Source organism: Saccostrea echinata, unplaced genomic scaffold (assembly GCF_033153115.1).
Source record: "Saccostrea echinata isolate AGI-Se365-2 ecotype Australia unplaced genomic scaffold, CSIRO_AGI_Sech_v1 ptg000056l, whole genome shotgun sequence".
Lineage (NCBI taxonomy): Eukaryota > Metazoa > Mollusca > Bivalvia > Ostreida > Ostreidae > Saccostrea > Saccostrea echinata.
Window position 1 is genome coordinate 15,827,740 of NW_026889805.1, and position 27,751 is coordinate 15,855,490.

A 27,751-nucleotide genomic window follows, 5' to 3' on the forward strand; every position below is an offset into this window, starting at 1 on the left:
TACATTTCTTTTGTCCGATAAGGAAAAAACTCCCATATTCATGACTGATTTTATTAATTTTTCATAAAAAAAGACAGTTTAAAATATGATTTTTCATCTTGTTTACCTACAAAATATGCCCCGATACACCTTATATGACCAAGCTATACTTAAAAAGCATCTTTAAAGGAATTTATTTCTCAAATTTGAGAAACCTGTAGGCTCCTTTCATTTACTAGATCTTGACCTTAACGTCCCTCTCGAGATTTTTCACTCATATGGAGATACATATTTGCCGGTGGAGGGCTGCAAATTTATACCCATACTCGCCACTTAGGGCCATTGAGCAGTGAGAGATCTCTTTCGTGTCAACACCTACTGCGACACGGGACCTCGGTTTGAAAGGTCTCATCCGCAAGACCGGTCTCCACGTCCCACAGTGGATTTGAACCCACGTCCCGCAGTGGATTTGAACCCGCGACGTAAGGATAAACTCCTTGCACCGCGACTCTAGAACACTACGCCAAGCGGGCGACTATTTGCTTTATTAGAATTATAGCTCTTATTCAACATGTAGTCACTTTAAATATCTGATTTATCCCCCTTTCATATCTGTTTTCCGTTCAATCATTTCAATTATTTCCCTTTTTCGTGGGTGTATATTACGAAAGCCTATTAGGATCAAACTACGGTAAAAAAAAAATTAAAAGGCGTTATAACGCCTTTTGAAAAGGCGTTATAACACGGAAAAAGGCATAATAACGCAAATAAAGGCGTAATTACGCCTTTCCAAAAGGCGTTATAACGCGAAAAAAGGCGTTATTACACCTTTCAAAAGGCGTTATTACGCCTTTCCAAAAGGCGTTATTACGCCTTTCCAAAAGGCGTTATTACGCCTTTCCAAAAGGCGTTATTACGCCTTTTTAAAAGGCATTAATACGCCTTTCAAAAAGGCGTTATTATGCCTTTTGAAGGGCCATTATTATGTTTTGACAGGCCCGTGCTTTTTAAGTTGGGGGGGGGGTCCCCATAAAATTGACAAGCAAACAAAAAAAACAAGAACACCTCCCCCCCCCCCCCCGAAAAAAAAATAAACTGCCTAAACTTGAGGGGAAACTTTTTCTAATTTTTCGGTAGAACTTTTTTTAAATGCAATGACTTGCCCGAGTTTAACCATACTGCAACAAAATGTTAAGGGACCAAGCAATCAATTAATGATTTTTTTATATTTAAACTATAGCAAGACTATTCTCCCAAAAAGTGGGGTGGGGGACCCCCCCCCCCCCACTCACATTCGTACTACCGGCCTGTTTGAAAAGGAGTTGTATCCAAAAATGGAAAGGCGTTATTTTAAAATAGTAAATATATGAAAGATTGAACCAAAGCCATCTTTATTTATGCAATATTTAGATTATAGTTTTAATATTATAAATTATATTATAAATTATAGTATTTTCTATATTCCTGCACATCTCGCAGACAGTTGTTTGCATTTTGCATGCATATTAAGAGAAGTCAACACTATACTTTTGAAAATCCAGGATATAGGCAGAACCAGCTTTGGGCTTTGCTAGCCACGTATTAAAAATTCATGTCAAATTTGAAATATTTTTCTCCCCTCTTGGTAAAAAACAGGCAAAGTATATGCATAGGTATAATGAGCAATTAGCCTTCAACAAAATTTCTGAAATCCATACACCTTGGTAGAAGCGTCTGGCATCAGAGAAGGACTAAGTTGGTTTAACACTGAAAATATTTTACACATTTAAAAATCTTTTTTCCTAGAGTCTCCCGACACCCCCCCCCCCCACTCTAGGTTCTCGCATGTATTGAATTTTTTTGTGTACTTCTCATTGAAAAGCGCTTCATATAGAGCAGAACATATTACTTTTTTTTAACTGGTCGTAGGGCCCAAAGTCATTTTCTGTTACTTATTAAAATTCTTAATTAGTATTTTTCCCGGGGATGGGGGATTCAACATCTCAGACTCGGAGTATTTTGACAAGAAAAAAAAGGAAAATCAACCCATTTTTGCTAGAAGCTTTGCTTCTCATTTCTCCGTTGACCGAAAAAGAGTAGAGGAGCGAATATTGTCACCCAATGCGCGTTTCCGGAAAACAGCCTTGAATCGTTTGAATTTTAGTGCAGTCTTTTCCGCGCTAAGCGATGACGCCATATTGTAAACTTAGAATGTGATATCACTTCGAAATGAAACTGGAATAATCCTGAATTATCTTGATGTAAGATGATTGTAAACACTATATATAGGGGTAACAACACCGTTATTAATGACTGTACAGTCGAAGATTGTTGTAATGTTTGATATACCATTTTCTCTGTGACTACAAAGACACACATAAAGTCTATACGTCCAAAGTCTCCTCAGTGTATATCTGTTTAAATTTAGGTAACAATTTCATAAAAATCTGTTGAATTTTAGTAAAAGATGCTGTAATATAGTATAATGATTAATAGTCTAGGAAGAATCTTAGTGTGAAATGAATTCGAAAGTAGACATATTTGTATGCAAGCTTTAAGTTTGAAGCCTAGACCGCATTTAAATATCTTGTAACCTTTTAATAACAATTTCATTCCTTAAGCTAAACTCAGTGTAGAAAAAAACTTTGATCAGTTGAAGTGAAGGGATTTAAAGGTCTTCTAGTTTTAAGAACACAAGACACTGACAAGTTAATTTTTTTGCTCTCATATAGTGTAGCGAGCATCGAAGTTGAACAAAGGAGTATTTTCTGTCATTTAAACAAATGAAATGTATTTAGCGTTTATTCCAATCTCATTACCTATTACTTCGTGTTTTAAAGAATAAACAACAAGTATTTATTGTTTTTCATATCAATGTCCCTTGTTTTTCGCATTTTCATGCTTTCAATTTGTCAAAATGTATGAGACTACGCTGTCTACACCACCTGCCATATTACAACTAATCTCTACTTTTGATTTAAGCAAAAGTGAAACAGTTAGTGAACTTGTACAATGTTTCATTTAAAAAGAAATATGATGTCAATGTAGTCTGTTGCATGGCAGTGGAATTGGAAATTTTTAGTCTCAAAACTGGGAAAAAAATTAACGTTTTTTGGCATGGGAATGGTACCGTTTATTGGTATCAGTTATATAAGGGGGGGAAAATGCTGTAGTGTATGACTAGCCCTATTAACAGACAAGTATTCTGATTCATCTTTTTGTTTTCAGATATCTGAGGAGAAAAATTAAGGAATAATGTTTGGTGCAAAGCCATCTTTTTCTTTTGGAACTGGAAATGGTAAGAAATTCATATAAAGCATGCAGCATAAAGTTTGTATGTCATGGTTCATGGGAATTTTAAGATGTTCACTATTGAGTATTCATTTTTGGTTTCTTTTTAGCTACATTTGGTGGTGGTACATCAACCCCTTTTGGTGCAGGTAAGATTTGTAGAACTATTCATTAATATCATAGACAAACATAAGAATTCTAATCAACTGGAAACTCATATTATCATGGAAATGATTTTACAGGGAACACATCAACATTTGGAAATGCAGCTAATAAAACATTTGGAGGAACACCAGCATTTGGATCCCAGACTCCAAGTACAGGAGGAACAGGTTTATTTGGTCAGCAGAGCACGTCTCAGGGGACAGGTCTGTTTGGACAACAGAACCCAGGAGCTTTTGGTGGCACTGCCCAGTCAACAGGATTTAGTATGTGGATATTTGTGTACAAGTAAACTATATGCGTAGTTAAAAAAAGTGGGCTTCATATTTTAACAGCATTGGCATGGAATACCATTAAGAAATCATTAATGAATACAAAACAATGAGTGCTAATTCATGATTACACCAACCACTCCATACCCAGTGATTTTGCTAAATTTTTAATTTGTCAATTTATGTACAGGTACAGTTTATTTCAAATTTCTTTAAAGAATTGTTTGTTTGTTTTGAACATATTTTATTGACATTATGTCAGTGAGATTGGACACAGGTTCCAAAAACTTAGGTAGTCCTCTCCCCATTCTTTAAAGAATACTTCATTTAAGAAAGAAGTTTCTAACTTAAAACTATGTTGAGGTGGTATAGTTACAGTTTGAATTAAAAAGATATTTTTGTAAAACAAAGTCTGAAAAGCTGCATATTTGTCGATTGTAAAATACAATTTTATATTTCAGCATTTGGTGCTACACCTGCCACCAACCCTGGAAGCAGTCTCTTTGGCCAGCAAAGCACAGCACAGACTGGTGGATTGTTTGCATCACCAGTCTCCAGCACCAGTTTTGGTGCTAAGACCCCAGGTTTTGGAGGTAGGAGTTCTTTGGTGTTGCACCCTTTCTTTTAGGACACTTGACATCAATTAAAAAATTTGCAAAAAGGAAAAAAGTATTTCATTTCATGTTTACTCAAAGGTTTTGGAACGAGCACATCAACAGCTGGAGGGTTGTTTGGAAACACTCAGCAGACCACCTCCTTATTTGGCAACCCAAGTGGTAGTACAGGTAATATAAACAGGAAGCAGAGAAACTTGAGAAATTTCCATGCCATATAAATAACTGTGTATTTGCTATTTAAGATTTGTGGTGATCTCATGGTGTCTAGTGAGATCAGCAAAATTTCTTGGAGAAAAAGTTTTTTGTTTCTTTAAATGAAAGTGCTCTTTGAATTTTACAGGCTTTGGTCAATCAGCAGCCATAAATGGAACCACTCTAAAATTTAACCCTCCAACAAGCCAAGACACAATGGTGAAGAATGGGGTCAGCACTAACATCAATACACGGCACCAATGTATTACAGCCATGAAGGAGTATCAAAGCAAAAGTCTGGAGGAGCTCCGAGTGGAAGATTATTTAGCAAATCGCAAAGGAAAACAAACTGCCACAGCATTTGCTACTCCGTCAGCATCAGGTGGATTCTCTTTACTACAGAACTCAAACATGGGTTTGTAGCTGCAAGCTGTTTGTTGACATGTTCCTTTGAATGCCTTTCATATCATGTCAACTCATCATGCTTCAGTTATCACTCAGCTTTTATCATGTCAGACCCAGCAACAAAAACAAAACATCATCATATTTTAGAAATTTGGGATGATATTAAATCAATAGATTTAAGAATAGATGCTTTTAAGAGGGAAAGCAAGTGGCAGACTAAACATGTTTTACATTTCATCATGCATTTTGAATTCTGGTAGCATATTGCAGTTTATACTTTTCTTTTGGGAATTGAGGCATATTTGTAGGATTGGAAACCCCATTCATACAGTATTATGCATATTCTCCTGCTTTCTACAAATAACTTGTCATTTCATTTAGCAGTAAGGATTTTTTTTAATGCATTGACTCATTTTATTGTATGCAAATACCACGTACATGTATGTTACAAGTTACAATTGTTATTCTTTTCTTTTTGAAAGTATCTACATGAGTGAGTGTAGAAATTATTGAAAAAAACTGACAAAAAAATTTTTGTTCAATTGCAGCTTTTAACCCAACTCCAGCATCAACAGGAACTTCTTTGTTTGGACAACAACCACAACAAACCAGCAGTTTATTTGGACAGAATAAACCCCTATTTGGGGCCTCAACTGCTACCGGAACATCTGGGTTTTCTGGCTTTGGAACCACAACATCTACATCCAGTTTGTTTGGCCAGCCAACTCAAAACAAGGTAAGCATTAAATTCATAATTGGAATTGCATAACAATTAATTTTAATTGTTTCAACTCTATTGCAAAAGTGTTGTTGAATTGGCTTTAAACATGACATTCATTATTCCAGCCTCTCTTTGGAGCCACACCATCCACACAGGCCTCAGGTTTTGGAGGAACTAGTACAGGCTTTGGTGGCTTTGGGGGAACCAGTACAGGCTTTGGACAAACCAGTACTCCAGTAAGTTTCAACTACCCATGGTATGTCGAATGAATAGAGGATAGAAAAAGAACTTATGAATTATAATGCTAAAAGTCCCTCATTATTCAGTGTTCCAGCTAGGGTGAAATGGAGGGGCGCCGCGCCCCGCCCTTAAATCCGTGCGCCCCTCTGCCCCCCATAAGCGCCCCTGTGTCCCCTATTAGTGCCCTGTATCATTCTGACTGTCCTTTTCCGTCATTAGAATAATTAGTGTGTTCTAAAGCAGATTACCTAGGGACAATCAGCAATTCACACCTCCTGCCAATTGGGTGATTGCGTAATGAAACTCGCATTATGTACCATGTATTATACATGTGCCCTTTTTCAATTACAGGTGATTAGGTAATTACTTTGATCACTTGGCAGTCTGAATAGGGGTTAAAAGCTGAAATACTTTGAGAATGTCCAAGCTATCTGTTTTAATATAAAACAAGAGTCTTTTGGCGTTCTAAAAATAATCATGAAAGTGAAAGTAGCATTAACATTGACCTTTAATACTAATTATAAATTGTTGATGTTTTTCTGAAAAATGAAGGAATTTAATATCTAAATAGCACAGAAACAAGTATTATTTTCTTAATTAGGTTTTTTGACACTCTGAAGGGAATTTTAAAAGATTACAGATAATATTAAAATTAATTTAATTAATTATCTGCCACCAACCTGATCAATATGAAAAATTAAACAAGGAATATAACCTACAAATACTGAATCTATTTAATACATTTGCCAGAAACATGCATACTCATTTAGCTATAGTACATGTACATGTATAGACCTACATGTAGTGCAATAATATGAGACACCAGCTAGTTTATATGAATTATGGTGCTATTATTGAAAATAGGAATCAAGAATAGAAGATGATGTAAAAAGAGAAAGAAAAGTAACATTTATCCTAAGATGATCTTTAAAATTCTTTTTTATATGTTTACATACTAGCTAAAATTAGTATGTGTTTCTGTATCTTTCAAATCAATAAGGTTAATAAATTAATTAATAATATTTGAAGGAGTTCAGTAACAAAGTAAAATAAATAAATGATATTTGTAGGAGTTTATTATCATGAGGGTGAAGTAATGAGATAGGACTATGTAACAAAAGCTTGCGACAACGGTAAGTCGCAAAAAAGTGCCCTTCTCTTGCACCCCTCCATTTTCAGATCCTAGCTGGAACACTGTTATTTAACCCTGAAGTACTAGGGATGCTATAGAAAACCGCAACTGTATGTGCCGAGCTGATAAGGAGCTCCAACCTCTGACTTTGTTGGGCTGATTTGTAAATTTCTCTCATATTACATATGCTACAGATTATCTTTTATCCCCATTTTCTAATCACTTTTTCTGATAACAATCTGGACAACTTTTTTTTTTAGAAAGAACAAGAAGAAAATTGTTCAGAATTTTTTAAAAAATATTTTAGCTGTTTAAAAAAAAACTACAAAAGTTATAAACTAAAAATTAACATAGAAAACTTTAAAACTATCTGAATTATAGATATTTTGATATCATTATTTATTTCATTTTATATTTTTTACATTAGTACATGAATATTGTAGAAGTCTGTCATGCTGAAACTGGCTACAGTTTTATATCTTTTAAACTTCAGATTTTCATTGCTATAAGTCTTTTATTGACATCTGTTAATTTGCACTTTCTTCAGTATATCCTCCACAACCCCCACCTTGTTTTCACACTCTTCTAACGAAGCACAAAGATCAACAAGTTTCATTTTGTAAGATTAAAGGAATTCCCCATCATAAGTCCAATCATATTAAACTGCTGGAAAATCTAATTTTAGTAAATAACATTGAAATGAATGGATTTCCTTGGTTAAAATACAAAGAAAATGTCGTGTGTAAAGTTGCTGATGACCGGCACTGAACGGAAAACATGGCTGACCTCATGTTATCAACATCCATCACTGTGATAATGTTATCTGGGTTTCATTTTATTAATGACTGGCCCTACTAGGGTTAATTGTAATTAATTTAAGATTGAAAAAAACTGTATTTTTGATATTTTACTTGCAGAGATACATGTATTTGTTTTATTTTATAGGGTACCAGTCTATTCAACTCCAAACCAGCTTTTGGAACTACTGCCACTACTGCAAGTGGTTTTGGAACACCAGGCAGTAATTTGTTTGCCAAGCCAGCCACAGGACCCAGTCTGTTTGGTACCACTTCACAACCCTCCACCTTTGGCACCTCCGGGGGATTTTCTTTTGGCACCACACCTGGTATAGGTACAGCATGATATTCAGGGCTCTAAATGGCGACTAATTTAGTCACCATGCTTCCTAAAATATTTCATTGGTGCCCAAAATTTCTCGACCATTTTAAATATACTTGGCGTTCGTCAAATTCCAGAACTATAATTTTTTTTTTTTTTTGAAAGAGGAGAAGAGAAGTTTAAATGTTAGCAATTGACATGTCTTGTGTTTTCTTCGTCACTTTGATTTTTTTTTTTAGTCGCGCACATGTGAACGAAATTTCGCGTCTTGTCAGTGCACACAGCACTCATGTAGACCAGATAAGACAATATGACACCCCAGGTCATTTTTGGCTCCAGAAAATTGACAACTGTGAAATGAAGTAAATTGGACGATTGATGTGGTCAATTGTTTGTAAATTAAATTCTCACTCATTAGAGATAGTGTCTAGACATTAATGTTAGGTCGTAATTGTACGGACGAGCATAAAATGTAAATTGTGTAAACAATCCTTGATATAATTATTATAGTTTCAAAGAATATTTCATGAGATCCAAGTTTCTTAAAAAGAAAAAATAAAAACTTTTTGAATATACCGGGAAGTGTTTTACCATCATCCCTAACCACAACTAAAATGTACGATCCTCTCCCATTCTGGCCAGTAGGAGAGAGCTACATGTATGTGCGGACTTGGGACAGTGGCTTGAGACAATGGAGTTTTACATGCATGCTTAAGTTAAGACCTTTTGGCATTTAGCTGGCTTATATTTCTTGTTGATTTTTTCTTAACAATTGCAATAGTCTTACCCCACCCGTGACTACCCCTTTGACTAATATCAGCTTATAAAGTAGGTGTCTAAGAAAAATTTGCATTGGTGACTAAATTGTTTTGATAAGGAGCAAGCTGGCGCCTAACTTTTAGAGGTCATTTAGAGGCCTGATATTTATTATATTTCAATAGAGTCTTCCATATTATGAACAGAGTTTTATCTCAAGGGTTTTTCATTTAGATTTCTATTGCATTAAGATTTTTTCTAGTGATTGTACGTAGTTGTACATCTTTTGATCCCATTTAATAGAAGATCGAGAAAGAATTTCCTCATAAAATTGTATAATCTACATGTATATGAGGTTTTTCTACATAGATAAGGATGATTTGAAAATTAATCTACATAACAGCTCTTGATATTTTTTTTCAGGAACAAGTACTGGAGTGTTTGGAGCCAAACCCACAACTTTTGGAAACACCAGTACATTTAATCTGGGTCAGACCTCAGCTTTCAACCTGAATAAACCGTTTGGTACCAGCACAGGGATGACTGGATTTGGTACAACTACAGGTAGACACACTTTTCTAAGGACAGTGAATCTCTCTTCATATATTGATAAGAAATATACTTTTATTGTACTTTATGTATCATGTATATGTAGTACACATGTACACTTTTTAAGAATAGGTGAGGCTTTTGCTAAGCGTGATTTACTGTATTTCACTATCGACGTTTCAGGTTTTGGTGTAGGTACTGGATTTCCTCAAGGAGGAGCGTCAACAACTTTAAGCACGTAAGTCATTACCAGTAGACAAGTCAAAAAATCGTCATATCTTTTATACTACAGTTAGAAAACAATGAGATAATCTACAAGTACAAGATGTTGAGTTTTGACAATAAATTATTTTATTTTCAGGGCAGCACCACAGACAGCTCCTGTTCCAAATGAAGTCCAGATCAAACAGCAGTTAATGGCACTGGCCAGTTCACCGTATGGTGATTCTCCTTTATTCTGGAATCTGAAACCGGTCAGTATTTAAGCTCTGATATAAGCTTGAAAGATTTTTATTTACTTTATTTCTTCAGGGATAAAAACTGTCAATGTTCTTTATGTATTTGTTGTTCACTGTGATTTCAGAGTGATAAGAAAAGAGAAGAGATCCTGAAACCAACGAACCCTTCAGCACAGAAAGCTGTTCTGTCCAATCAGTACAAAGTGAGCGCACGACCCACAGCCAAAATTAAACCCAAATCTCTCCACAACATGCTGAATGGATCAAAGGTAAACATCAAATCCTTATTTCATCCTTATTTCCTATGATTTATTTGTATGGATTTCATCAGAATCAAAATGTATTTAAAGAAAAAATCTGTATCAAATAGTTTAATTCTGCATAACACTTTTTCAATATCTTGAAGACACACATGTTTGAGGGCCTGGAAGATGATGATTTCAGTGGAGGAACTGAAAGCTTCATGCCAAAGAAAAGCATCAAGAAGCTTGTTATCCGGAAAGGAAGCTCCAGTTCTACTTCTCCTAGTCGTGCCTCGTCTGTGTTAGGGGAGTCAGAAAATCAGAGCATCAATGAGCCAGAGGTCACCCAGAATGGAAACTCGTTGTAAGTCAGTTGTACAAATAATATTATTCCTCTTTCTCATATTACAGAGGTTTCCTTAGATACACTGTTAAACATTTATTTAACATTGTGATGTGTAAGGTAATGTTTTCTTTATTCTTTTTATTAACTAGTTTACATGACAGTTGAAATGTGCATGTTTTCATACAGTTTCATATTAATTTTGTTTTCAGTAGCTTACATGACCGACTGGAAAAAGAACCAAAAGCCCCAGAGGTTCACCTTTCACAGAAGCCAGTCTCGGAAAATTTTGATGATACAATATCTCAGCTTAATGTACAACAGATACGTGTGCCAATAACTTCCAAATCGCCGGATGACACTGATCTCAGTCTGAATCAAACGGTTGATGAGAGCATTGAGAGACCAGTAAGTCAACATCCTTCTTTCTCTTTTGAATTTCTGAATTTTGGGGTCATTGTAACATTTCATGAGAAGTCTTTAAGACTGTAGAGTGCACATGTTTATATTTTTTAAATCGTCAGCTTGGATACATGTAGAAGTTAAGATAATGACTGTATGATTATATACTGTGCATGTAGAATTTCTCCTTACTTTGCAGACCACACCCCCTCCACCTAACCTTGCTGGTATAATCCTGACACGACCTGGGTATTACACAATTCCCTCTATAGAAGAGCTGTGTGAACTTGTGGATGAGAATGGGGACTGTTTTGTGGAAGGTTTGACAGTGGGAAGGGAGGGATATGGAAGTATATACTTTCATGGACCTCTCAATGTTGCCAACCTGAATCTGGATGATATTGGTACGAATTTGTCTGCACTGAAAGTATTTGAGTTTTGTTTACTCTGGATAAAAATAGCTGTCATTTTATCTTTAACAAACATGACCTGCTTCTTCTTTTTATAAAATTTTCATTTGCTTTGTGTTGATAGCAAGTTTTAATTGTTTGCATTATGATTTGTGTGTGTGTTTATAGTGCACATTCGCCGGAAGGAAGTGATTGTTTACCCTGATGACGATAACAAGCCGTCAGAAGGGGAAGAATTGAACAGGAAGGCAGAAATTACACTGGATTGTGTATGGCCAACAGATAAAACAACTCGATCTTACATCAAGGTCAGTTTCCTCAATGACTTAGCTATTTATTCACACCCTCTCTTATATAGTGGTAGATTGAAGTACATTGTACCCTGTAAAAACAGAAGTATTCCATAAAATTTCTTCGTAGTTATATTGTGATTGTTTTGTAGGATCCAGAGAGATTAAAAGCCCTGGGCTACCATGAGAAGATGGAAGAAATTACAGCACGCATTGGAGGTCGATTTCTGGACTACCGTCCAGAGACAGGCTCATGGGTATTTGAGGTAAATCTTAAATTCATTAAATGTAAATTGAATGCTTGTTCATCATTGTTGATTTTAGGTATAATTATTATTTTTGCAATAAGAAAAGTTTCTCTAAGATTCAAGAATGATTTTTTAAGCATGCATTTTATCAAGGTAAATTTGTTCTCAGTATTTTTTAACTAATTTTTTTTTTAAGGTGAAGCATTTTACCAAGTATGGACTGGAAGATAGTGATGAGGAAGACTTGTCTGCCCTTGCTCAAATGAAGAAAACGAGCCAGGTTAGTACTTCCTCATACTAGAGAGTTCCACACCCCACTGGACCAGTGGATCCACCCACAATGGATGGTCATCTCTGGATCTTGGGGAAATAATATGTTTAAGGACAGAAACTGAAAACAGCATTGTGAATACATTTTTTTTAAATGGGATGTTTATCTGTGCTTACTTTTAATTTGTAAATACATATAGGTAACATAGCACACATATGTACATGTATATACTCATTATGGAAAGAGAAATATTGTATCTATTGGAATATTTTTGCCCTTTTTTGCTGTTTTGTAAATACATGTAAATGTAGATAAGCTAACATACATTTTTCTTTTAATTGTATTCTGTGAATATGGTTTATTTTTTAATTGTGCAAGGGTGTGCAGCTTAACTAGATTGTATTGCAAATATGAGCTGTGATTGATTGGTAAATTTACAAATGTGCAATGAGTTTATGAAATTATTGATGTTTCTAAAAGATTTACATGCATGTATATGTACATTCTTTTATTGTAATGTTTTCATAGTAGATTTTAAACTACATTAAAATCATTATAGCTTTCATTAATATTTTAAGTCACTTATTAGTAAACTGTATAAACTTTATTGATGACAAATATGCATCCAATTGTATGAACAGACATCTAATTTGATTATTTTATGTAAATATCCTTTTACATGTATATTTCTTTCTTTCCCACAATAGAAGACTAACAAGGCTGTGTAAACAATATGTATTTCATTTTGAATTGTAAAAAAAAAAATGCTTGTTGTAGTTTGTGTTTATCTTTTTATTTATGATCATGGTAGTTTTATCAATTTTAAATTTCATTTTCCCTTCTCTTTTGTTCTTAATGTACATGTATTTAATAATTTTGTGATTAATTTATTATTATTTTATTACATTTTTATTATTTTATTGCAGTGACTGAGATCATTATTGTTTTATTGTATAAAAAAATCAAAATTGATTGATAAAACTACTGTACACAAGTCATTATTTTTTATGAATACACATGTATCTTTATCCTCTGCCAGCAACAAGTAATTTCTGATTGGCTTTACGAGCAATTTTGCAGATCAGTGAAAATCCAGTAAAAATAAAATCACAAAACATTCCAATCCCTCATCTGGTGTATTGATGCTGAATGGTATTGTTACTGCAGAAATTTGAATGTTTTATTTAATGGATCAAGTGGCAAAAAAGAAGGACCACAGAAATTACCTGTAACATTAGTTATTTATTAAAGTTATTAATTTTGAAGTCAGATTTCTTAGCTTAGAGACAATTCTTCTTGAGTTGTATACTATAACATATGCAACATGAAATTCTTTGCTATCCATATTTATGCAAACCTAGAAAGCAGGCAGAGGATAGAATAAAGGTGTATATCTTGCTTGTTTGATTTTGTACATTAAAATTAAATTATAAAATGTTTAACAAGGTATGTGTTCCTTTTGAAGTCAGTCTTTCAAGGACATGGGTGTTGATAGATGATTGAGGATAATAGCAACCACATTGCCAACCTGATAGAGGATGAAATATGGGGCACCAGATTACTGTAAAATCACATATTTTTGTGGGGTCATATTTTCATGGTTTGTGGAAAAACTATGGGTTTATGGGATTTGATTTTGTGGATGAAGAATTGTTGAGTAGCTATGTGTGTGACATTTTACATTTTGTGGTGGACAAGAATTTGTGGGTCTCTTCACACCTTGAAATCAATGAAAATTAACCCCCACAAAAATAAGTGATTTCACAGTACTCTACTTATATTTGAATCTCTCCATTTGGAAAGATTTCAAGATGATCTGCCTACATGTAGTCAGTGTACATATGTGTAGAGATGGAGTGAGTTATGTGTATAGAGAGTAGAAAAAAATGTATTTAAAATGACTGTTGCTATGATACTGCCAAAGAAATCTGTGGGTAAATATGTTGTACTATTGAAGAAAAAAACCAAAAAGGTCTATTTTGGTATTAAAATTGTGTTCTAGCAGGAGTTTTAGAAGTTACAAACCAGAGCCAAGGTTGGCCTCAACCCTAGATGCATGTATGGAGGGGCTAAATTTGTTCATAATTAAGACGAGGATATTTTTTAAAAAAAAATTGTGGAGTCATTATATTTTATGATGGTTCAGTATTAATGGATTTTGTGGTCACCCTGTACCCATAAATGTACAATCTCAATGATTATAAAAATGTAGGTGATATCTTTTATAACGAGACATATGCCCACGAAATTGCATCCCTGTGAACATGTTAGTTTAATGTAATTCATGAATAGTGACCCCCCATGAAGTAAAATGATTCTGTAGTATTAATGGTGGTTAAAGCATATAATGCTAGTTAATGTGGCAAGTTGAATATACTTGAGTACAGTAGTACATGGTAGTTACTGTCAGGTTTTTAATTGAAAGGGCTTTATTTTTTAATTCCTTAGAAAGTTCAAGTGAATGGAAAACCTGTGCCTCCAGCAATGGGAGAGAAGAAGACGACTCCAAAGATGTCCTTGATGAGTGAAGTACCACCTCCCCCTCCTCCAGACACGGAGGTACCTATGACAGAGGACGACGCCCTTACAGATATCACCCAGGAGACCGCTCCAGACAGCATGGCAGAGGAATATACAGGTAAGAGGGGCACTATCATATGATGGGGAAGAGACTCAGTGAGGCCATAAAAAAAAAAATTGACCTTCAAATTCTCAGACTAAAATTTGTAGAAGTGAATTAAGCAGGCAAATAGTCAAACATTGACCACTATGGGGGCCATATATTTGAGGACTTTAATATGTCCCATAGTACTATTTCAGATACTCAAATACTCAATATGCAGTACTAGTTTGTCCAGCCTTGACTGAAAGATGTAAAAATAATAATAAGTAAATGGTTACAGCATTGGTAATAAATGTTTAATAATTCTTGATTGTTCAAATCATGCATGGAATCATTCCAATTTGACTTTACCAGTATCGGACAAATGAAATGAATTTTTTAGAATCATCTTCTCCAGTATAAGTCTTGAAAGTTTCAAATGCATTTTATGAAAGGTAAAATCATTCTGCTTATAAAAATGATGGTTAGGATTATTCTGAGGATTAAAAAGGTGCAATGCAGCACATATTTCTCAGATGCAATGGAGCCTGAGAAGCATAGTTGCTAACTCACCCGATTTTGTAGAGTTACATCCAATTTTTCTACCAGTATCCCAATTATTTTTTTATGACACAGAGGGTCATGTTTTTCACCTGATTTTTGCTGAACCCCTTAATCTCTTGATTTCAAATTTAGTTTGTAAATTAGTTTGCAGTTTTAATTTCCAGTGATCAAAAACTTTCAAAAAATTCCTCAAATGTTGTCAAAATACCCATAGAAGATTATTTGATCAAAGTTTGATGTCAGCTTTATACCGCAAATTTTGTAGCTAATATTTTTAGTATGACTTACTATTGTATCTGTTATTTATGATGCAAATACATCAAATTCCGAGACAGTAACGTGAATTCAGTAGGATGGCCTTATAATCAGATAGATACACCAATGTTCAAAAAGATCACAAATAGAGTAATATGTTGTAGATTTAAATTTCTTATGTTTTAGATCTAAAGTCAGATCACTGATCATCATCTCTCTAACTGTATAAAAATACCGTGGAATTAAAACTCTTGTATGCAGTGTATAGAGGGTCCTTAATGAACATTACACACAAACTTTCTGTGAAATTAAAATTTTTATGTTGCTTGGTCATGCCATTGTAACCATATAACCTGTTGCCACACTTGCCAACCTCCTACCTGTAAAAAGAGGGTTATGACCTTCTTTGGAAAGTAAAAAATCTGGTCTCAACATTCATAAAAAATAATTGGGTTCTGGGTGAAAAATCAGGTATAACCTGACAAAAACGGGTGATTTGGTAACTAATCCCATTGTTATGAATTGTCACCTTAGAGGTTGTGGTTTATACACCTAGTAGGGAAACAATGTAATTTTTTTTTCAAATGTCTCTGAATCAATCAGATTCCACTAGGTTGCATGAAATTATAACTATACTTGTTATCATAGGTGAGGGATATGAGGATGAGATGGATGAGCAGCCCTCCTCCCATCGCTTGGCTCAGAGTATGGGGGTTAGTGCTCAGAACATGCAGGTCATGAAGGCATCATTCTTCCAGGAAGATGAAGCTCCACCACAGCAGGGTAAGATGACTTAGTACATTCATTGTACAATTAATCAGTTTGCTTTACTCTTATAAATTAAGAATATTCAATGTTTTGGTCTTTGACATGTTTGTAGATAGAGGAGGGGATGTACTGACTTAATTGAGTTGATTGAGTTAATGTTCCTTACATTGCTCCTGAGCTTCACTACTAATAGCATTTTTACACATTTATTTTAAGAGTTCCTGAAAGATGGAACATATAAAGTTGATTCTGGATTTTAATGTAAATTCATGTTGTGATATCAAGACTGCAAACTTATTATACCGTATAGGCAGAATTTTTAGTAATGGTCCAATTTTGACACTATTAGCGAAGGTTTTGAGATCGCTAAAATTGAATACCACTAACAATTTATATCATATCAGTTGTTATAGCTATCTTTCTTGACATTATAAAATCGCTAAAATTACTTCTTGCTAAAAATATATACTGTTTTTTTTTGGCTTAAATCTCTAAAATTGTGTGTCGCTAAAAATTCCACTTATATAACATCAATCAGTTATGAGACTAAGATTATCAGGTGTTGGTTGTATGGAAAGTGAGAAATAAAATAGTCCAATCTTCTTAAATTTACAACGAAAGTCAATGTATGATAAAGACTTCAAATTATATTTGCATATTTCTGGGGATATGGGAATTTGGGAAATTAGTTCTTGAAATAAAGGAAAATGAATGTGGAATATGCCATCACAAGACTTTAAGAGTATCACATATATCCATTTGGATTTGTTTAACAATTGTTTCAATATTTATGATTGATGCCTTGTGTAAATCTCAGGAAATACCTGTTCAATAATCTCTCTGTGGTTCTTACTAACTTGTTCAATTTATGCATGTTTTTTATCTAAGGATGTTTTGTTACACAGACATATTAAGTTCTTCTCGCCTGAGTGGAAAGAAGGAAGCTAGTATGTTTAGTGATGCCTACAAGAATTCCTTGATGTCCCCTGTCAAGCTCTCGGGAGTCCCTAAGAATGTTAACATTGAGAGAGGTATATTTGCATTTCTTTCTCTGTCAGACCATAAGTTTTGGGAAAATTTTGTGCTTAAAAATAATTTATTCTGTAGATTCCATATCATAATTTTGAAGTTTAGCCAATAATCAAGTATTTGTACACATATGCTGGACAATATCTATCCTTGAAATTTCAATCTAAGGACAAAGCAATGTAAAGGAAGTTTCCTTTTTAGGTGCCTTCCCACCAAGAATTGTTACTCCGGAACCAATCCGGCCAGCCAAATCCAAATTCCACATGCCTCCAGTGGATGAGCACTTGCCACTTCCGACTGGGATGAAGTCGGATGACCTGCCTCGTCGGATTGTAGGGGCTAGAATACCAAGATCTATTCCAGAATTTCAGGACTCTACAATGTATGATAAGCAGGATGTTATAGTTGATGCGGCCTTGTTCCATGGTCGGTCTTTCCGTGTAGGCTGGGGGCCAGGATGGACATTTGCACATGCTGGATTAACCGTTACGCAACAAGTCACTGGTTAGAAAAAAATTTTAAAAATGTAGTTTAGTCTGTTGCATTGTGAATTTTGTTTCCAGATTGATAAACTTTTATATTATATGTTCCAGGTGCAGAAGAAACATCTTTCTCGGTCTTATCAAGCTCAAGAAAAAAGAAAGTTGGTCCCACTAGCTGGAATGTCGCTGTAGAAAAGTTAGATGTGACACCTTACTTCCAACCTGAGGACCCAGTTGTTGTGGTAAAATCTAGTAGCATTTTTTTTATCACCAATTTTCTTGTTTTAAAGAAATCCAGAAGATGATAATTTATTTTAGAAGACTTTGTCATACTGCTAGGATGAATATGATAAAAAGTTTTTGCCATAATTCCCTTCCTTTTCTTAGTGCCTGTCTGTATATATTATGTTGATTTTTAGCGAAATCATGAAGAGTTGCTGTCCATACAGTTAGAACACTCCAGGAGAGAGGTGGAGGATGGATGTCCTGTCTTTGGCCCCAGGGAGGGGGAGATGGCCCTGCAGCACATTGTGGACCAGATCAAGCAGGATAAGGAGAATTCAGGTGAGATAGGTACACCCTTTCTGTCAGGTACATATACAATACAATTTCTGATATTGTTACAAGTAATCTCAGCTATAAATCTTGCAGGGAAATTTACTCTCCATTTATTCACATATTTACAATCATTATTAGTAATATTGTAAAAAATTTATTGAACTATGTGTATATATATATATATATATATCAGTTTAAAACACTTGAATTGATGTACACATGAATTTAGGGTTACTGGTGTATACTGTAAACATATAAATTTATGGTTACTGGTATATACTGTATACACATGAATTTATGGTTACTGGTTTATAAATACTGTAAACACATACATGTTAGTTGATGTTTACTGGTATATACAGTATACACATGCCTGAATATTTGTATAATGTGTATTACAGAAGGACACCCCGACTTTGACAGTGTCAGCTACTCGGAGACTCTGTGGAACCTTTGTTCTGCTTTGTTTGGGAATTTACCAGGTAGTCATTTACTCCTTGAAGTTTACAGTGTTCATTTAGGTGCCCTATAGTAACTATTGTGTCCGTCTGTCACTTCATTCATCTTTCCACAAACACTCTTTATTCTTTTTTGATTAATCCTTTAAATTACAGAATAGAATAAAGAAAAGTATGAACAGATTTTGGATCACTTGGTCAAAAGTGAAAGGCTAATATAAAGCTTATCAGCAGAATACAAGCCCTTCTGACTGTCAGTTTTCTTGCTAATATCCTTGTCTATCTGTGTGCTTGCCTTTAGTATAAGACATACAAAACTGAGTTGTATTTCAGATGATGTTGTGCATCATTATGAAGTACAACATGCCAGAAGAGAGGCAGTGTCAAAATGGCTGTCCTCCACTGCCAGTGATAAAATCAGAAAGGAGATTCAAGAAGCCAAGTATAGGGTTTGTAACTTGCCTTTAATTCAAGTGTATCATTCAAAAATGTTATGCCAAAGAAATAGTAAGGTGCGCTTTAACAACCATAAGATTTCATACTTGATAAAGTGCTTGCTTGTGCCAATGCCAGTTTTGTGTTATATCGCAAAATATTTTAGCTGATAATTGTACATGTAACAAACATTTAGTATTTTACTAAATAGGTTTTTTATGGCCAATTTTTAGCTCAACTCTACAAAGTCGAGATGAGCTTATACTATAAGGTCAGGGTTAGAGTCGGCATCCCTGTTAAAGTTTTAGGAGCATGTCCATTCCCAAGTAACTGTAAGCTCTACCTGGACCAAACATGCATGAATGATGCATATAGGGATGGACACTACCAGATTTGCTTTGGATGCTGGATCTGACCTATGTTTTCCAAATAAGTGACTATTTAGCCCTACTTGGACAAAACTTGCATGGATGATACATCTAGGGATGAACACTACCAGATTTGCTTCGGATGCTGAATATGAACAGGTTAAAGTTTTCGGAGCATATCCTTTCCCAACTAACTTTAAGCTTTACTTACATCCAACTTGCATGGGTGATGCATTAGGGATGTACACTACCCGACCTGCTTCAGATGCTGGATCTGACCTATTTTTTCCAAATGAGTGACTATTAGCAAAATTTGCATGACTTGTTTTGGATGCTGGATCTGAACAGGTTAAAGTTTTTGGAGCATTTCCTTTCCCAAATAACTATAATCCTTATTTATACCCAACTTCCATGGATGATGTATCTAGGGTTGAACACTACCAGACTTGCCTCAGATGCTGGATCTGACCTACATTTTCCTGATGAGTGACTTAGTTAAAGTTTTTGGAGCTTGTCCATTCCCAAGTAGCTGTAAGCCCTACCTTGACCAAACTTGCATGGATGATGCATCTAGGGATGTACACTACCAGCTTGCTATGAATGCTGGATCTGACCTACATTTTCTGGATGAGTCAAGTTTTTGGAGTAATATATTTCCAAATAACTATAAGACCTACTGAAACTTAACTTGCATGGATATTTATCTCAGGATGCACACTAACTAAAAAAAATTTGGTGTGAGATTTGCCTTATAGATAACATTTGTGGAGGTGAGCTTTGTAATCTTTGATTACCTTTGTTTTTCAGTGGTATGCAAGTGTGCAGAGTTTTGTATTTCTTGCAGGGAAAGAATCACCTACCAGCTCTGTTTGCTCATCTGACAGGTGGACAGGTAGCAGAGGCCTGTAGTCTGTCCCAGAAGAGTGGGGATACAAGACTGGCCTTGGTTTTATCACAGTGTATAGGCAGTTATGTTCCCAAACAGCTTCTTGACATGCAGCTCAATGAATGGGCAGAGTTAGGAGTGAGTGTTTAATCTTATGAAGAGAGTAAAATATACATGTACTTTAGAATAAGATCAATAAATTGTCTTTTCTCTGAATGCTGCCCTGAAATTTTACAGCCATTTATTGTTTAAAAAAGCTGAGTTTATGACTTGTAGGGTATGAATTTATGAGCTCACCTGAGCTAAAGGCTCAGATTTCTGATCGAAATTTGTCCCTCATCTGTCTTTATTAGCTCACCTGAGCTGGAGGCTGAAGTGAGCTTTTTTTGTCCAGTGTCTGTCTGTCATGTGTCATCTGTAAACTTTTCACATTTTTGACTTCTCTAGAACCACTGGGCATCCTTGGGTGAAGATGACTTAAGTTTGTTCAAATGAAGGGTCACACCATCTTTCAAGGGGAGATCAAGATCTGGTCAAAATGTGAAAAGTGTACATGTGACACGGGACAGACGGACACTGGACACTCTTAGATCTTGATCAAGGTCAAGAATTAGTGAAAATTTAATGACATCTTTTAAAAATCTTCTCAATAACCACTGGGCCAGAAAAGATAAAATCTGTGTGAAAGCTTCATTAGGCCATAATAAAAAATATTATTTACCCTAGATTCTCATTCTGCCCAACTGATTTTTAATGCCCGCTCTAATTTTTTTTATTTCTGATTTTCTTCTTCTTTTAGTTGGGATCAGTATTTAACTTACAATCAGCTTTCGTTTTAAAATCCTGCAAATGTCAGCGTGATTTTGACTGCTGACAAGTGCTGTAATATGTATTAAACAATGATCATTGTTTGTGAAAGATTAGTGAGGATAATTAGTAAGAGATACAGTAAACATCGTTTATAACGTTTCCCAGGGGGACTGTGATAAATGCTACATTATAACCGGTGTACATTATAAACGGAGGCCGGAAGTACTCAGTACACTTTTACTGTAAACACATTTCAAACCGCTAGTGTGTTATTCAATATTTTAAAGTATGTAGAGTATGTAAATAAATGATTTACAGGTTATTTGGTTTCATTTCTTATATTAAGAAAGATTAATATTCAATAACATTTTATTTCACAAACTATAAATTATTTCAAAATCACTAAGTGCTGTACAATCTTGATGATCGTGAAATCATTTTTAAAAAGTCCATAATATGTTTGTCTGTTTGGCCTGACGACATTTATTTACAAAATATTCCAGAGTTGCCAGAATGGAGAAAACACTGTTGTCCACACCTTCAGACGAGTTTATCTAAGTTGTAATTTTGGACTTATGTCCTTTGATCGTCTGGGTAGATGGTATGCACGTGTAAGGCACGACCTCGTCGTCCTCGCTGTCGTCGCGGTCTACTTATATTTAATCACTGTATTTTTCTTTCACTTGTTTAATTATAATATCATTTTTGGTCATAATGCTATTTTAAATTAATTTTACTGCCTCAAAGATGAACTTTATTCAAACAATTTATTATACATACATCTACTTAAAACAACAAAGAAACCTCCGAGTTGTTTGAAAAACACCCATTACGGAGCAGCTATGAAGTCAACAAACCGTGACTAATTCGCAGTCACTGATAAAAAAGATGTGAAACCAGGTGTCAGAATACGCTATAAGAGGTGTAATTATGTAACAGGACCAAATTTCTAATACTTTATAAGCGATATCATGTTATATACAAATACGTTGTAAGTGGTGTTTTTTTCCTATGAAATATATAGACACTTTGCCAGGACTACGGAATGGCTACTTTACATAAGGAGATACTTTATAACCGAGTACATTATAAAAGAAGTTTACTGTATGTATATTTAAATATGGACCTCTACTGTGACTTTTACTCGGGCATAATAGATAAATCTGCATTAATTGATCAGGTCAAAAAGTGTAGATTCAAGTTTGTTATATTGCCACATGGGGGCATATATGTTCCTCAAACATTTCTTGTTATTATTTATTTATAGGCCTTTAAGTTTATTGAGGAGTTACGTCTGAAGCTGTATGCTCTACTTGCTGGCCGCTTGGTTTGGCAGACCCCTCAAACAACAGTTAATACCTGTATGGATTTGGACTGGAAGAGAGCTTTTGCTTTACATTTATGGTTGGTTATTGTTTTATAGTGTCTAAATGATGATCAGAAAATAAACTGATGTATTACAATTAGATTCACTACCTTAAACTTGTTTTAAATGAGTCTTTATTGACAAGAAAAAGTTGTGTTGGAATTTTAGGTACATGTGTCCCCCAACTGCTCCAGCCCAGATTCACAAAGCCCTGGAGGAATACGAGATGGGATTTAGAGGAGACTCACCCCTAGGAATGTATTGTAGCCCTCCATTGCCCCCATATCTTGAGGAAAGTGAAATGGAGGATAAAGAAAACATCCAAGATACTACCTACCACTTACTCAAACTGTACTGTCAACGTACCTATCCATTAGAGAGCTTATTTAATCCCATGTCATGTACAGTGAATCACATGGACTACAGGCTTAGGTGAGTTTAGAGATTAGTCAGTAAGAGGTTTGGGGAGGAAAAACTCATGCGTTTTGCAGGGATTTTTTCTTTTTTTTTTTTTTTTTGCTTTTAACAATTTTTACTAAAATTATTTTTCAAAAATCTCTTACTGATTTCAGTTGAACCATTAAAATTAATTTTCTCTTCCAGTTGGCACCTGCAGCAGGTACTCCAGTCTGTGGAAGCTCAGTACCGTCATCTGTCTGCCTACCATACCGCCTGTCTACACCTTAGCTTTGCTGCACAGCTTGAGTCTATAGGGATGTGGGAGTGGGCAGTATTTGTGGTACTACACTTAGAGGACAGAAGAAGGTAAATATTTGTTAACATACATTTACAAAAAGTTATGAAAAATTTTTCTACTTTGATATTCATTTTCATTGTAAAATAAGGTTATGCTGCTCGTTTCATAACGGACCATTTGATTGTTTTGAAAAAGTCCATTTTCATTTTTTATATTTTACATTTGATGGAAGCTTAAAATTTTGGATTGGATTATTTCAATAGCCGAGAGTGGAGAACACGTGATCTGTTGAGCAGAAATATGTCGGTAAAAGAAGAGTTCAATGAAAAGGAAATTTTTCTGAGAGAAAAGCTTGATGTTCCTGTAGAGTGGATTCATTATGCAAAGGTTTGTACTAATACTTTAAAGCAAGTACTGCACAGAATGAAATAAATCAGACTCGTTTAGTTTTGTCTGTAATTGAAGCATGATTTGCTTTGATATTCTTTTTTATCTAACAGGCATTGAAGGCTCGGTATAATAGGAATTCTCACGCTGAAGCTGTTCATTTGCTGAAGTCCAGAAGGTGGAATGAATGTCATAAAGTCATTCTGCGACATTTGTCATCTGATGCCATAATTAACGGTATGATTTGTAATAAATTCTTCTTACTGGGATTTTGCTATGTGACAAAATACAAAATGTAACTTAAGATTGAACATTTTTTCATATACAGAGAACAATAGTTACCTTTATGGGTTCCTAGTGGAGCTTGCACCACCTGACAGGTGTAAACAGATCCTAGACTGGTCTATAGGAGGTCAGGTGTTACTGGATTATTTAACACTTGTCCAAAATCTGGAACAGCTAAAACTGGAAGTGGAGAGGGATGGGGTATGTTTCATAGTCTAAAAGTTGTAGTTCACTTGTGACAGGAAGCTCAAATTCTGCCATTAGATTTGGGTCTCTTGTACAATTTACACTTTCTCTTCAAAATATACAATATATTGTGTTTTATTTGAACCCATCCCCAGGAGAAGATTTGGGCGCATGCGCTCTCAAAAACAAAAAGCATTCATAGGATAAAGGTAAAATTACAGTCATTAATACAATAAAAAAAAGGTTCCGATTCTCAGGAGCTTTTGGGGGTTCACCCCTAGGACCCCACCTAACACTGTCCTTGACCTGCTGGGGACCTCAGCAGTTCCAAGACCCCTTGCCATATTAAAGCAACCCCTCTAACACAAAGTCCTGCCCTCAAACCCCCCCCCCCCCCCATGTTTGTTACATTCTAATTTATAATTGGTGGACATAAAGCCATCTTTAAAATAATATTTGTTTGCCCTCTGCCTACCCAGGGTAAAAAAATTGGGTCAGTAAGTAGGTGGGAAATTTTTTTCCCCCTCAAAAAATTTCAATATTAATGCTGATATTTCAAAATATATTGAAATGAAATTGAAAAGTATTGAAAAGTAAATATTTCGTTTCTTGGAGGTTGAAAAAAAGTTTTTAGTTGGGCCATTTTTTTAGCAAGTCGGTTGGGAGAAGGCAAACAAACAATTTTTTAAAGATGGCCTAATAACCACCCCTTATTCCAAATTTTCCAAGACTATTGGGGGTTATTGGGGCAAATACAGTAAATTTTTTGATTACCTGTACAATTAAGCACAAATACAATTAATCCATATTCATTAATGAGCAAGGAAATCTGGTAAATTGTTGTATGAAATCTCTGGAAACCATTGGACATACATGTAATGGAATATGTGTATATTATTTTAATATGTCTTTTTTTGTTGGGCATTCATACATCTGTGTTTGTTTTAGCATGAGAGTGTAGTAAATATAGACAGCCTAAGGTCTGATATCACCTCCCTGTGTGAGCGTATTTCTAACCTTCCATGTTACCAGTCTAGGGACAGGTGAGTGGGATATGCTACATGTACATAAAGTATGTATAAGTTAAAGTGACTCTTAGTTTCAAAGACCTTGTGTGAATTTGTCGATGATGAAAGTTGCTTAAAAGTAATTGCAGTTTGAAAATGTGAAAACAAGACTACTAAAGAGCTAGGTTCACTTTATGCATAAATGGCCCTGTAGATATACCAATTTATTGACTATTACCCCGTGCACCATTTTCAACATCAATATGAAGTAGAGACTTAGTGCTTTCAGTTTATATAATAGAATTTCCTTTGAAGAGTCTAGGTATTGAAAAACAGGTTGGGTGAAATTGCAATGTTATTGAATTTTGCAGAAAACAAGTGTTTTTGAGAACCTTCAGCAAAGAATTAAAATATGAGCACACCCCTCGATCCAAAAATTAAAATATGTTTTATAATCTTCATTAATAGTTCTTTTATAATATATTTACACATTTTGGATCGGAGGTTGTGCTGTATACGAAATATTAAAAAATGTCATCATATTTTGGCCATTTTTGAAGAAATATTCATGATATGTAAATAATGACGCAATTCATGACGTCATAATGCATTGACTAGAAAGAAAATTACGTCATTTTCAGTAGATATTCATTCACCAAGTGCTCAGGTATTATTTATTGCATTGTTGACTAAAAATATACAGTTTTGAATTTTCAGAAATTCACAGGGCCAAAAAAGGCCCTAAGTGGCTCTTGCTCTTTATTTAAAATACTATGCATTAATTTTAAACGTGTTGATTTGATTAGTGTTCGAGTATATTCATAATATTAACTTCTTTTTTTTTTTTAACTGTTTAAAGATTGTGCCAGTCTGAGATTTCTAAGAGGTTGGCTGTGTTGTTCCGCACCATTCTAAGTTTACAAGGAGAAAATGATGTTTCAGCAAGGTAAAGTATCAACAAAGTAAAGATTAAGCAATTAACAAATTCATGGAAAGACCATTTCTATTATGTGTACAATTTTACTGTTAATTATTTCAGTGTAAACTTTTTTGCGAAAACTGATGTGCATTGAAATTTACAAGAATACTAGAACAATTATATAATTGAGCTTAAAATATATTATTGACAGATTTATGGCCCCTCATATTGGACATTTACCAATGCCAGAAGACTATAAATTACAGGAACTGAGAAGTCTGACGAGGGACTTTTCATCCAGTTATCTCCGTGCTATCAATTGAAACAAAGGACTCTCAACAATTGTAAGGTGAAACCATCAGGAACAGACAGTATAAATCTACTCTTAGGAGACCATTTTAGGATTCATCTAACTTCTCAAGCAAACTTGACCAGATATCCGAAGTTGTGATGAGTTCTACAGGTCACTTTTAGCCAAGAGAGTTCATTTAAGGATCAGATTCAGCTGAAATGCTCTGGTTTTATTGTAGATGATTTTGAAATATTTAAACAACTGTTAAAACAATATATTTCCATTTGCCCAAGTAAATGTGAGACAAGATTGAAAAATTTATATTTAAGAAGAATTGTGCACAAAATGTTGACACGTGCTGTTTCATAATATACAGGAAAAGTTATGTTTTTCCCCTAACTTTTCATTAAAAAGCAGTGTTATGAAAGCAGAAAACTTTGTGTCCATGTGTAAATGTTCCTTATGATGATATGTGATGTTTTGACCTTGTATGAATATTGTCTTTTTGAAGACTACATTTCAGACTGAATTGAAATAAAATGAATAAATACTGTAAATACTTCCTTCCACTTTTTGTACATGTTTAAGGCCATCCACCTATGGAAAATTTAGTTTCCAGATGTTTTATAGTCGTGAAAGTTGAAAATTAGCATGTGACTCTTCAATAATGATTTACAACACCTTTTTGATTTCAAGGAATTTTGTCTAATAATTATAGAATTATGGCCCTTTGAATTTTTTTTTTGGGGGGGGGGGGGGGTTCCAGACATGATTATGCTTTGAGATAATGATTTGATACTTATAAATTTGAAAGTTAGAGATTGAAATACAGATCACTGTTTGGAGATTATATGCATGTGTGTAACAAAAGGAGATTACAGGAGATTACAAATTATGGAGAATGAAATTTAGGGCTGTGTATTGAGCAAAAAAATTCGATACGATATGATACAATATTTTATAATGCATTATCTGATATATTGGATTCTTCAACAAGTCTATCAAAAAAGTCATATTTACATAACTGTAAATAAAATTGAATCTTGAATACTTTTCTATGTCTTCATTCATAATTAAGATTATTTTTAATTTTTATCAATAATCATTTGAAGTGTTAGGTGCTTATCAAGCCTGTGATATAATTTGACTTTCAAAGACAGTTATGATTTCTCATCACTCAGTTTGTACATTCTGTTTCTTTTACAATCCTCATTTTATTTAATAAATAAAGAGTCTTAAAACATGTTTAGATTTTCTTCCACATAAATCAAGTGTTTTTTAATGCTTCCTTCCTAATACCTCATTTCTTTATTTAAAAT

General features: G+C 34.5%; 1 protein-coding gene across 2 annotated transcripts; it reads left to right on the top strand.

Annotated features, from left to right (window-relative positions):
• Nucleotides 1-2,142: 2,142 nt before the first annotated feature.
• LOC133173028 (nuclear pore complex protein Nup98-Nup96-like) lies at nt 2,143-26,996 on the top strand. Of its 2 annotated transcripts, none has more exons than XM_061307908.1 (38): nt 2,143-2,219; nt 3,187-3,256; nt 3,360-3,398; nt 3,492-3,677; nt 4,145-4,276; nt 4,379-4,468; nt 4,641-4,907; nt 5,446-5,633; nt 5,744-5,854; nt 7,936-8,122; nt 9,289-9,429; nt 9,598-9,652; nt 9,776-9,887; nt 9,998-10,141; nt 10,279-10,478; nt 10,670-10,865; nt 11,059-11,263; nt 11,438-11,577; nt 11,712-11,825; nt 12,004-12,087; nt 14,527-14,716; nt 16,148-16,282; nt 17,173-17,298; nt 17,498-17,800; nt 17,890-18,020; nt 18,198-18,342; nt 18,738-18,818; nt 19,128-19,243; nt 20,442-20,621; nt 22,561-22,697; nt 22,828-23,091; nt 23,263-23,424; nt 23,620-23,743; nt 23,857-23,980; nt 24,072-24,229; nt 25,163-25,257; nt 26,081-26,167; nt 26,352-26,996. In XM_061307908.1, exons 2-38 carry the CDS (start codon nt 3,214-3,216, stop codon nt 26,461-26,463), a joined length of 5,304 nt encoding a protein of 1,767 aa, XP_061163892.1. In that variant the 5' UTR covers nt 2,143-2,219; nt 3,187-3,213; the 3' UTR covers nt 26,464-26,996. The 2 variants fall into 2 exon arrangements, with proteins under 2 accessions (XP_061163892.1, XP_061163893.1); XM_061307909.1 differs by having other exon boundaries at nt 2,144-2,219; nt 4,641-4,874.
• The last annotated feature ends 755 nt before the right edge of the window (nt 26,997-27,751 follow it).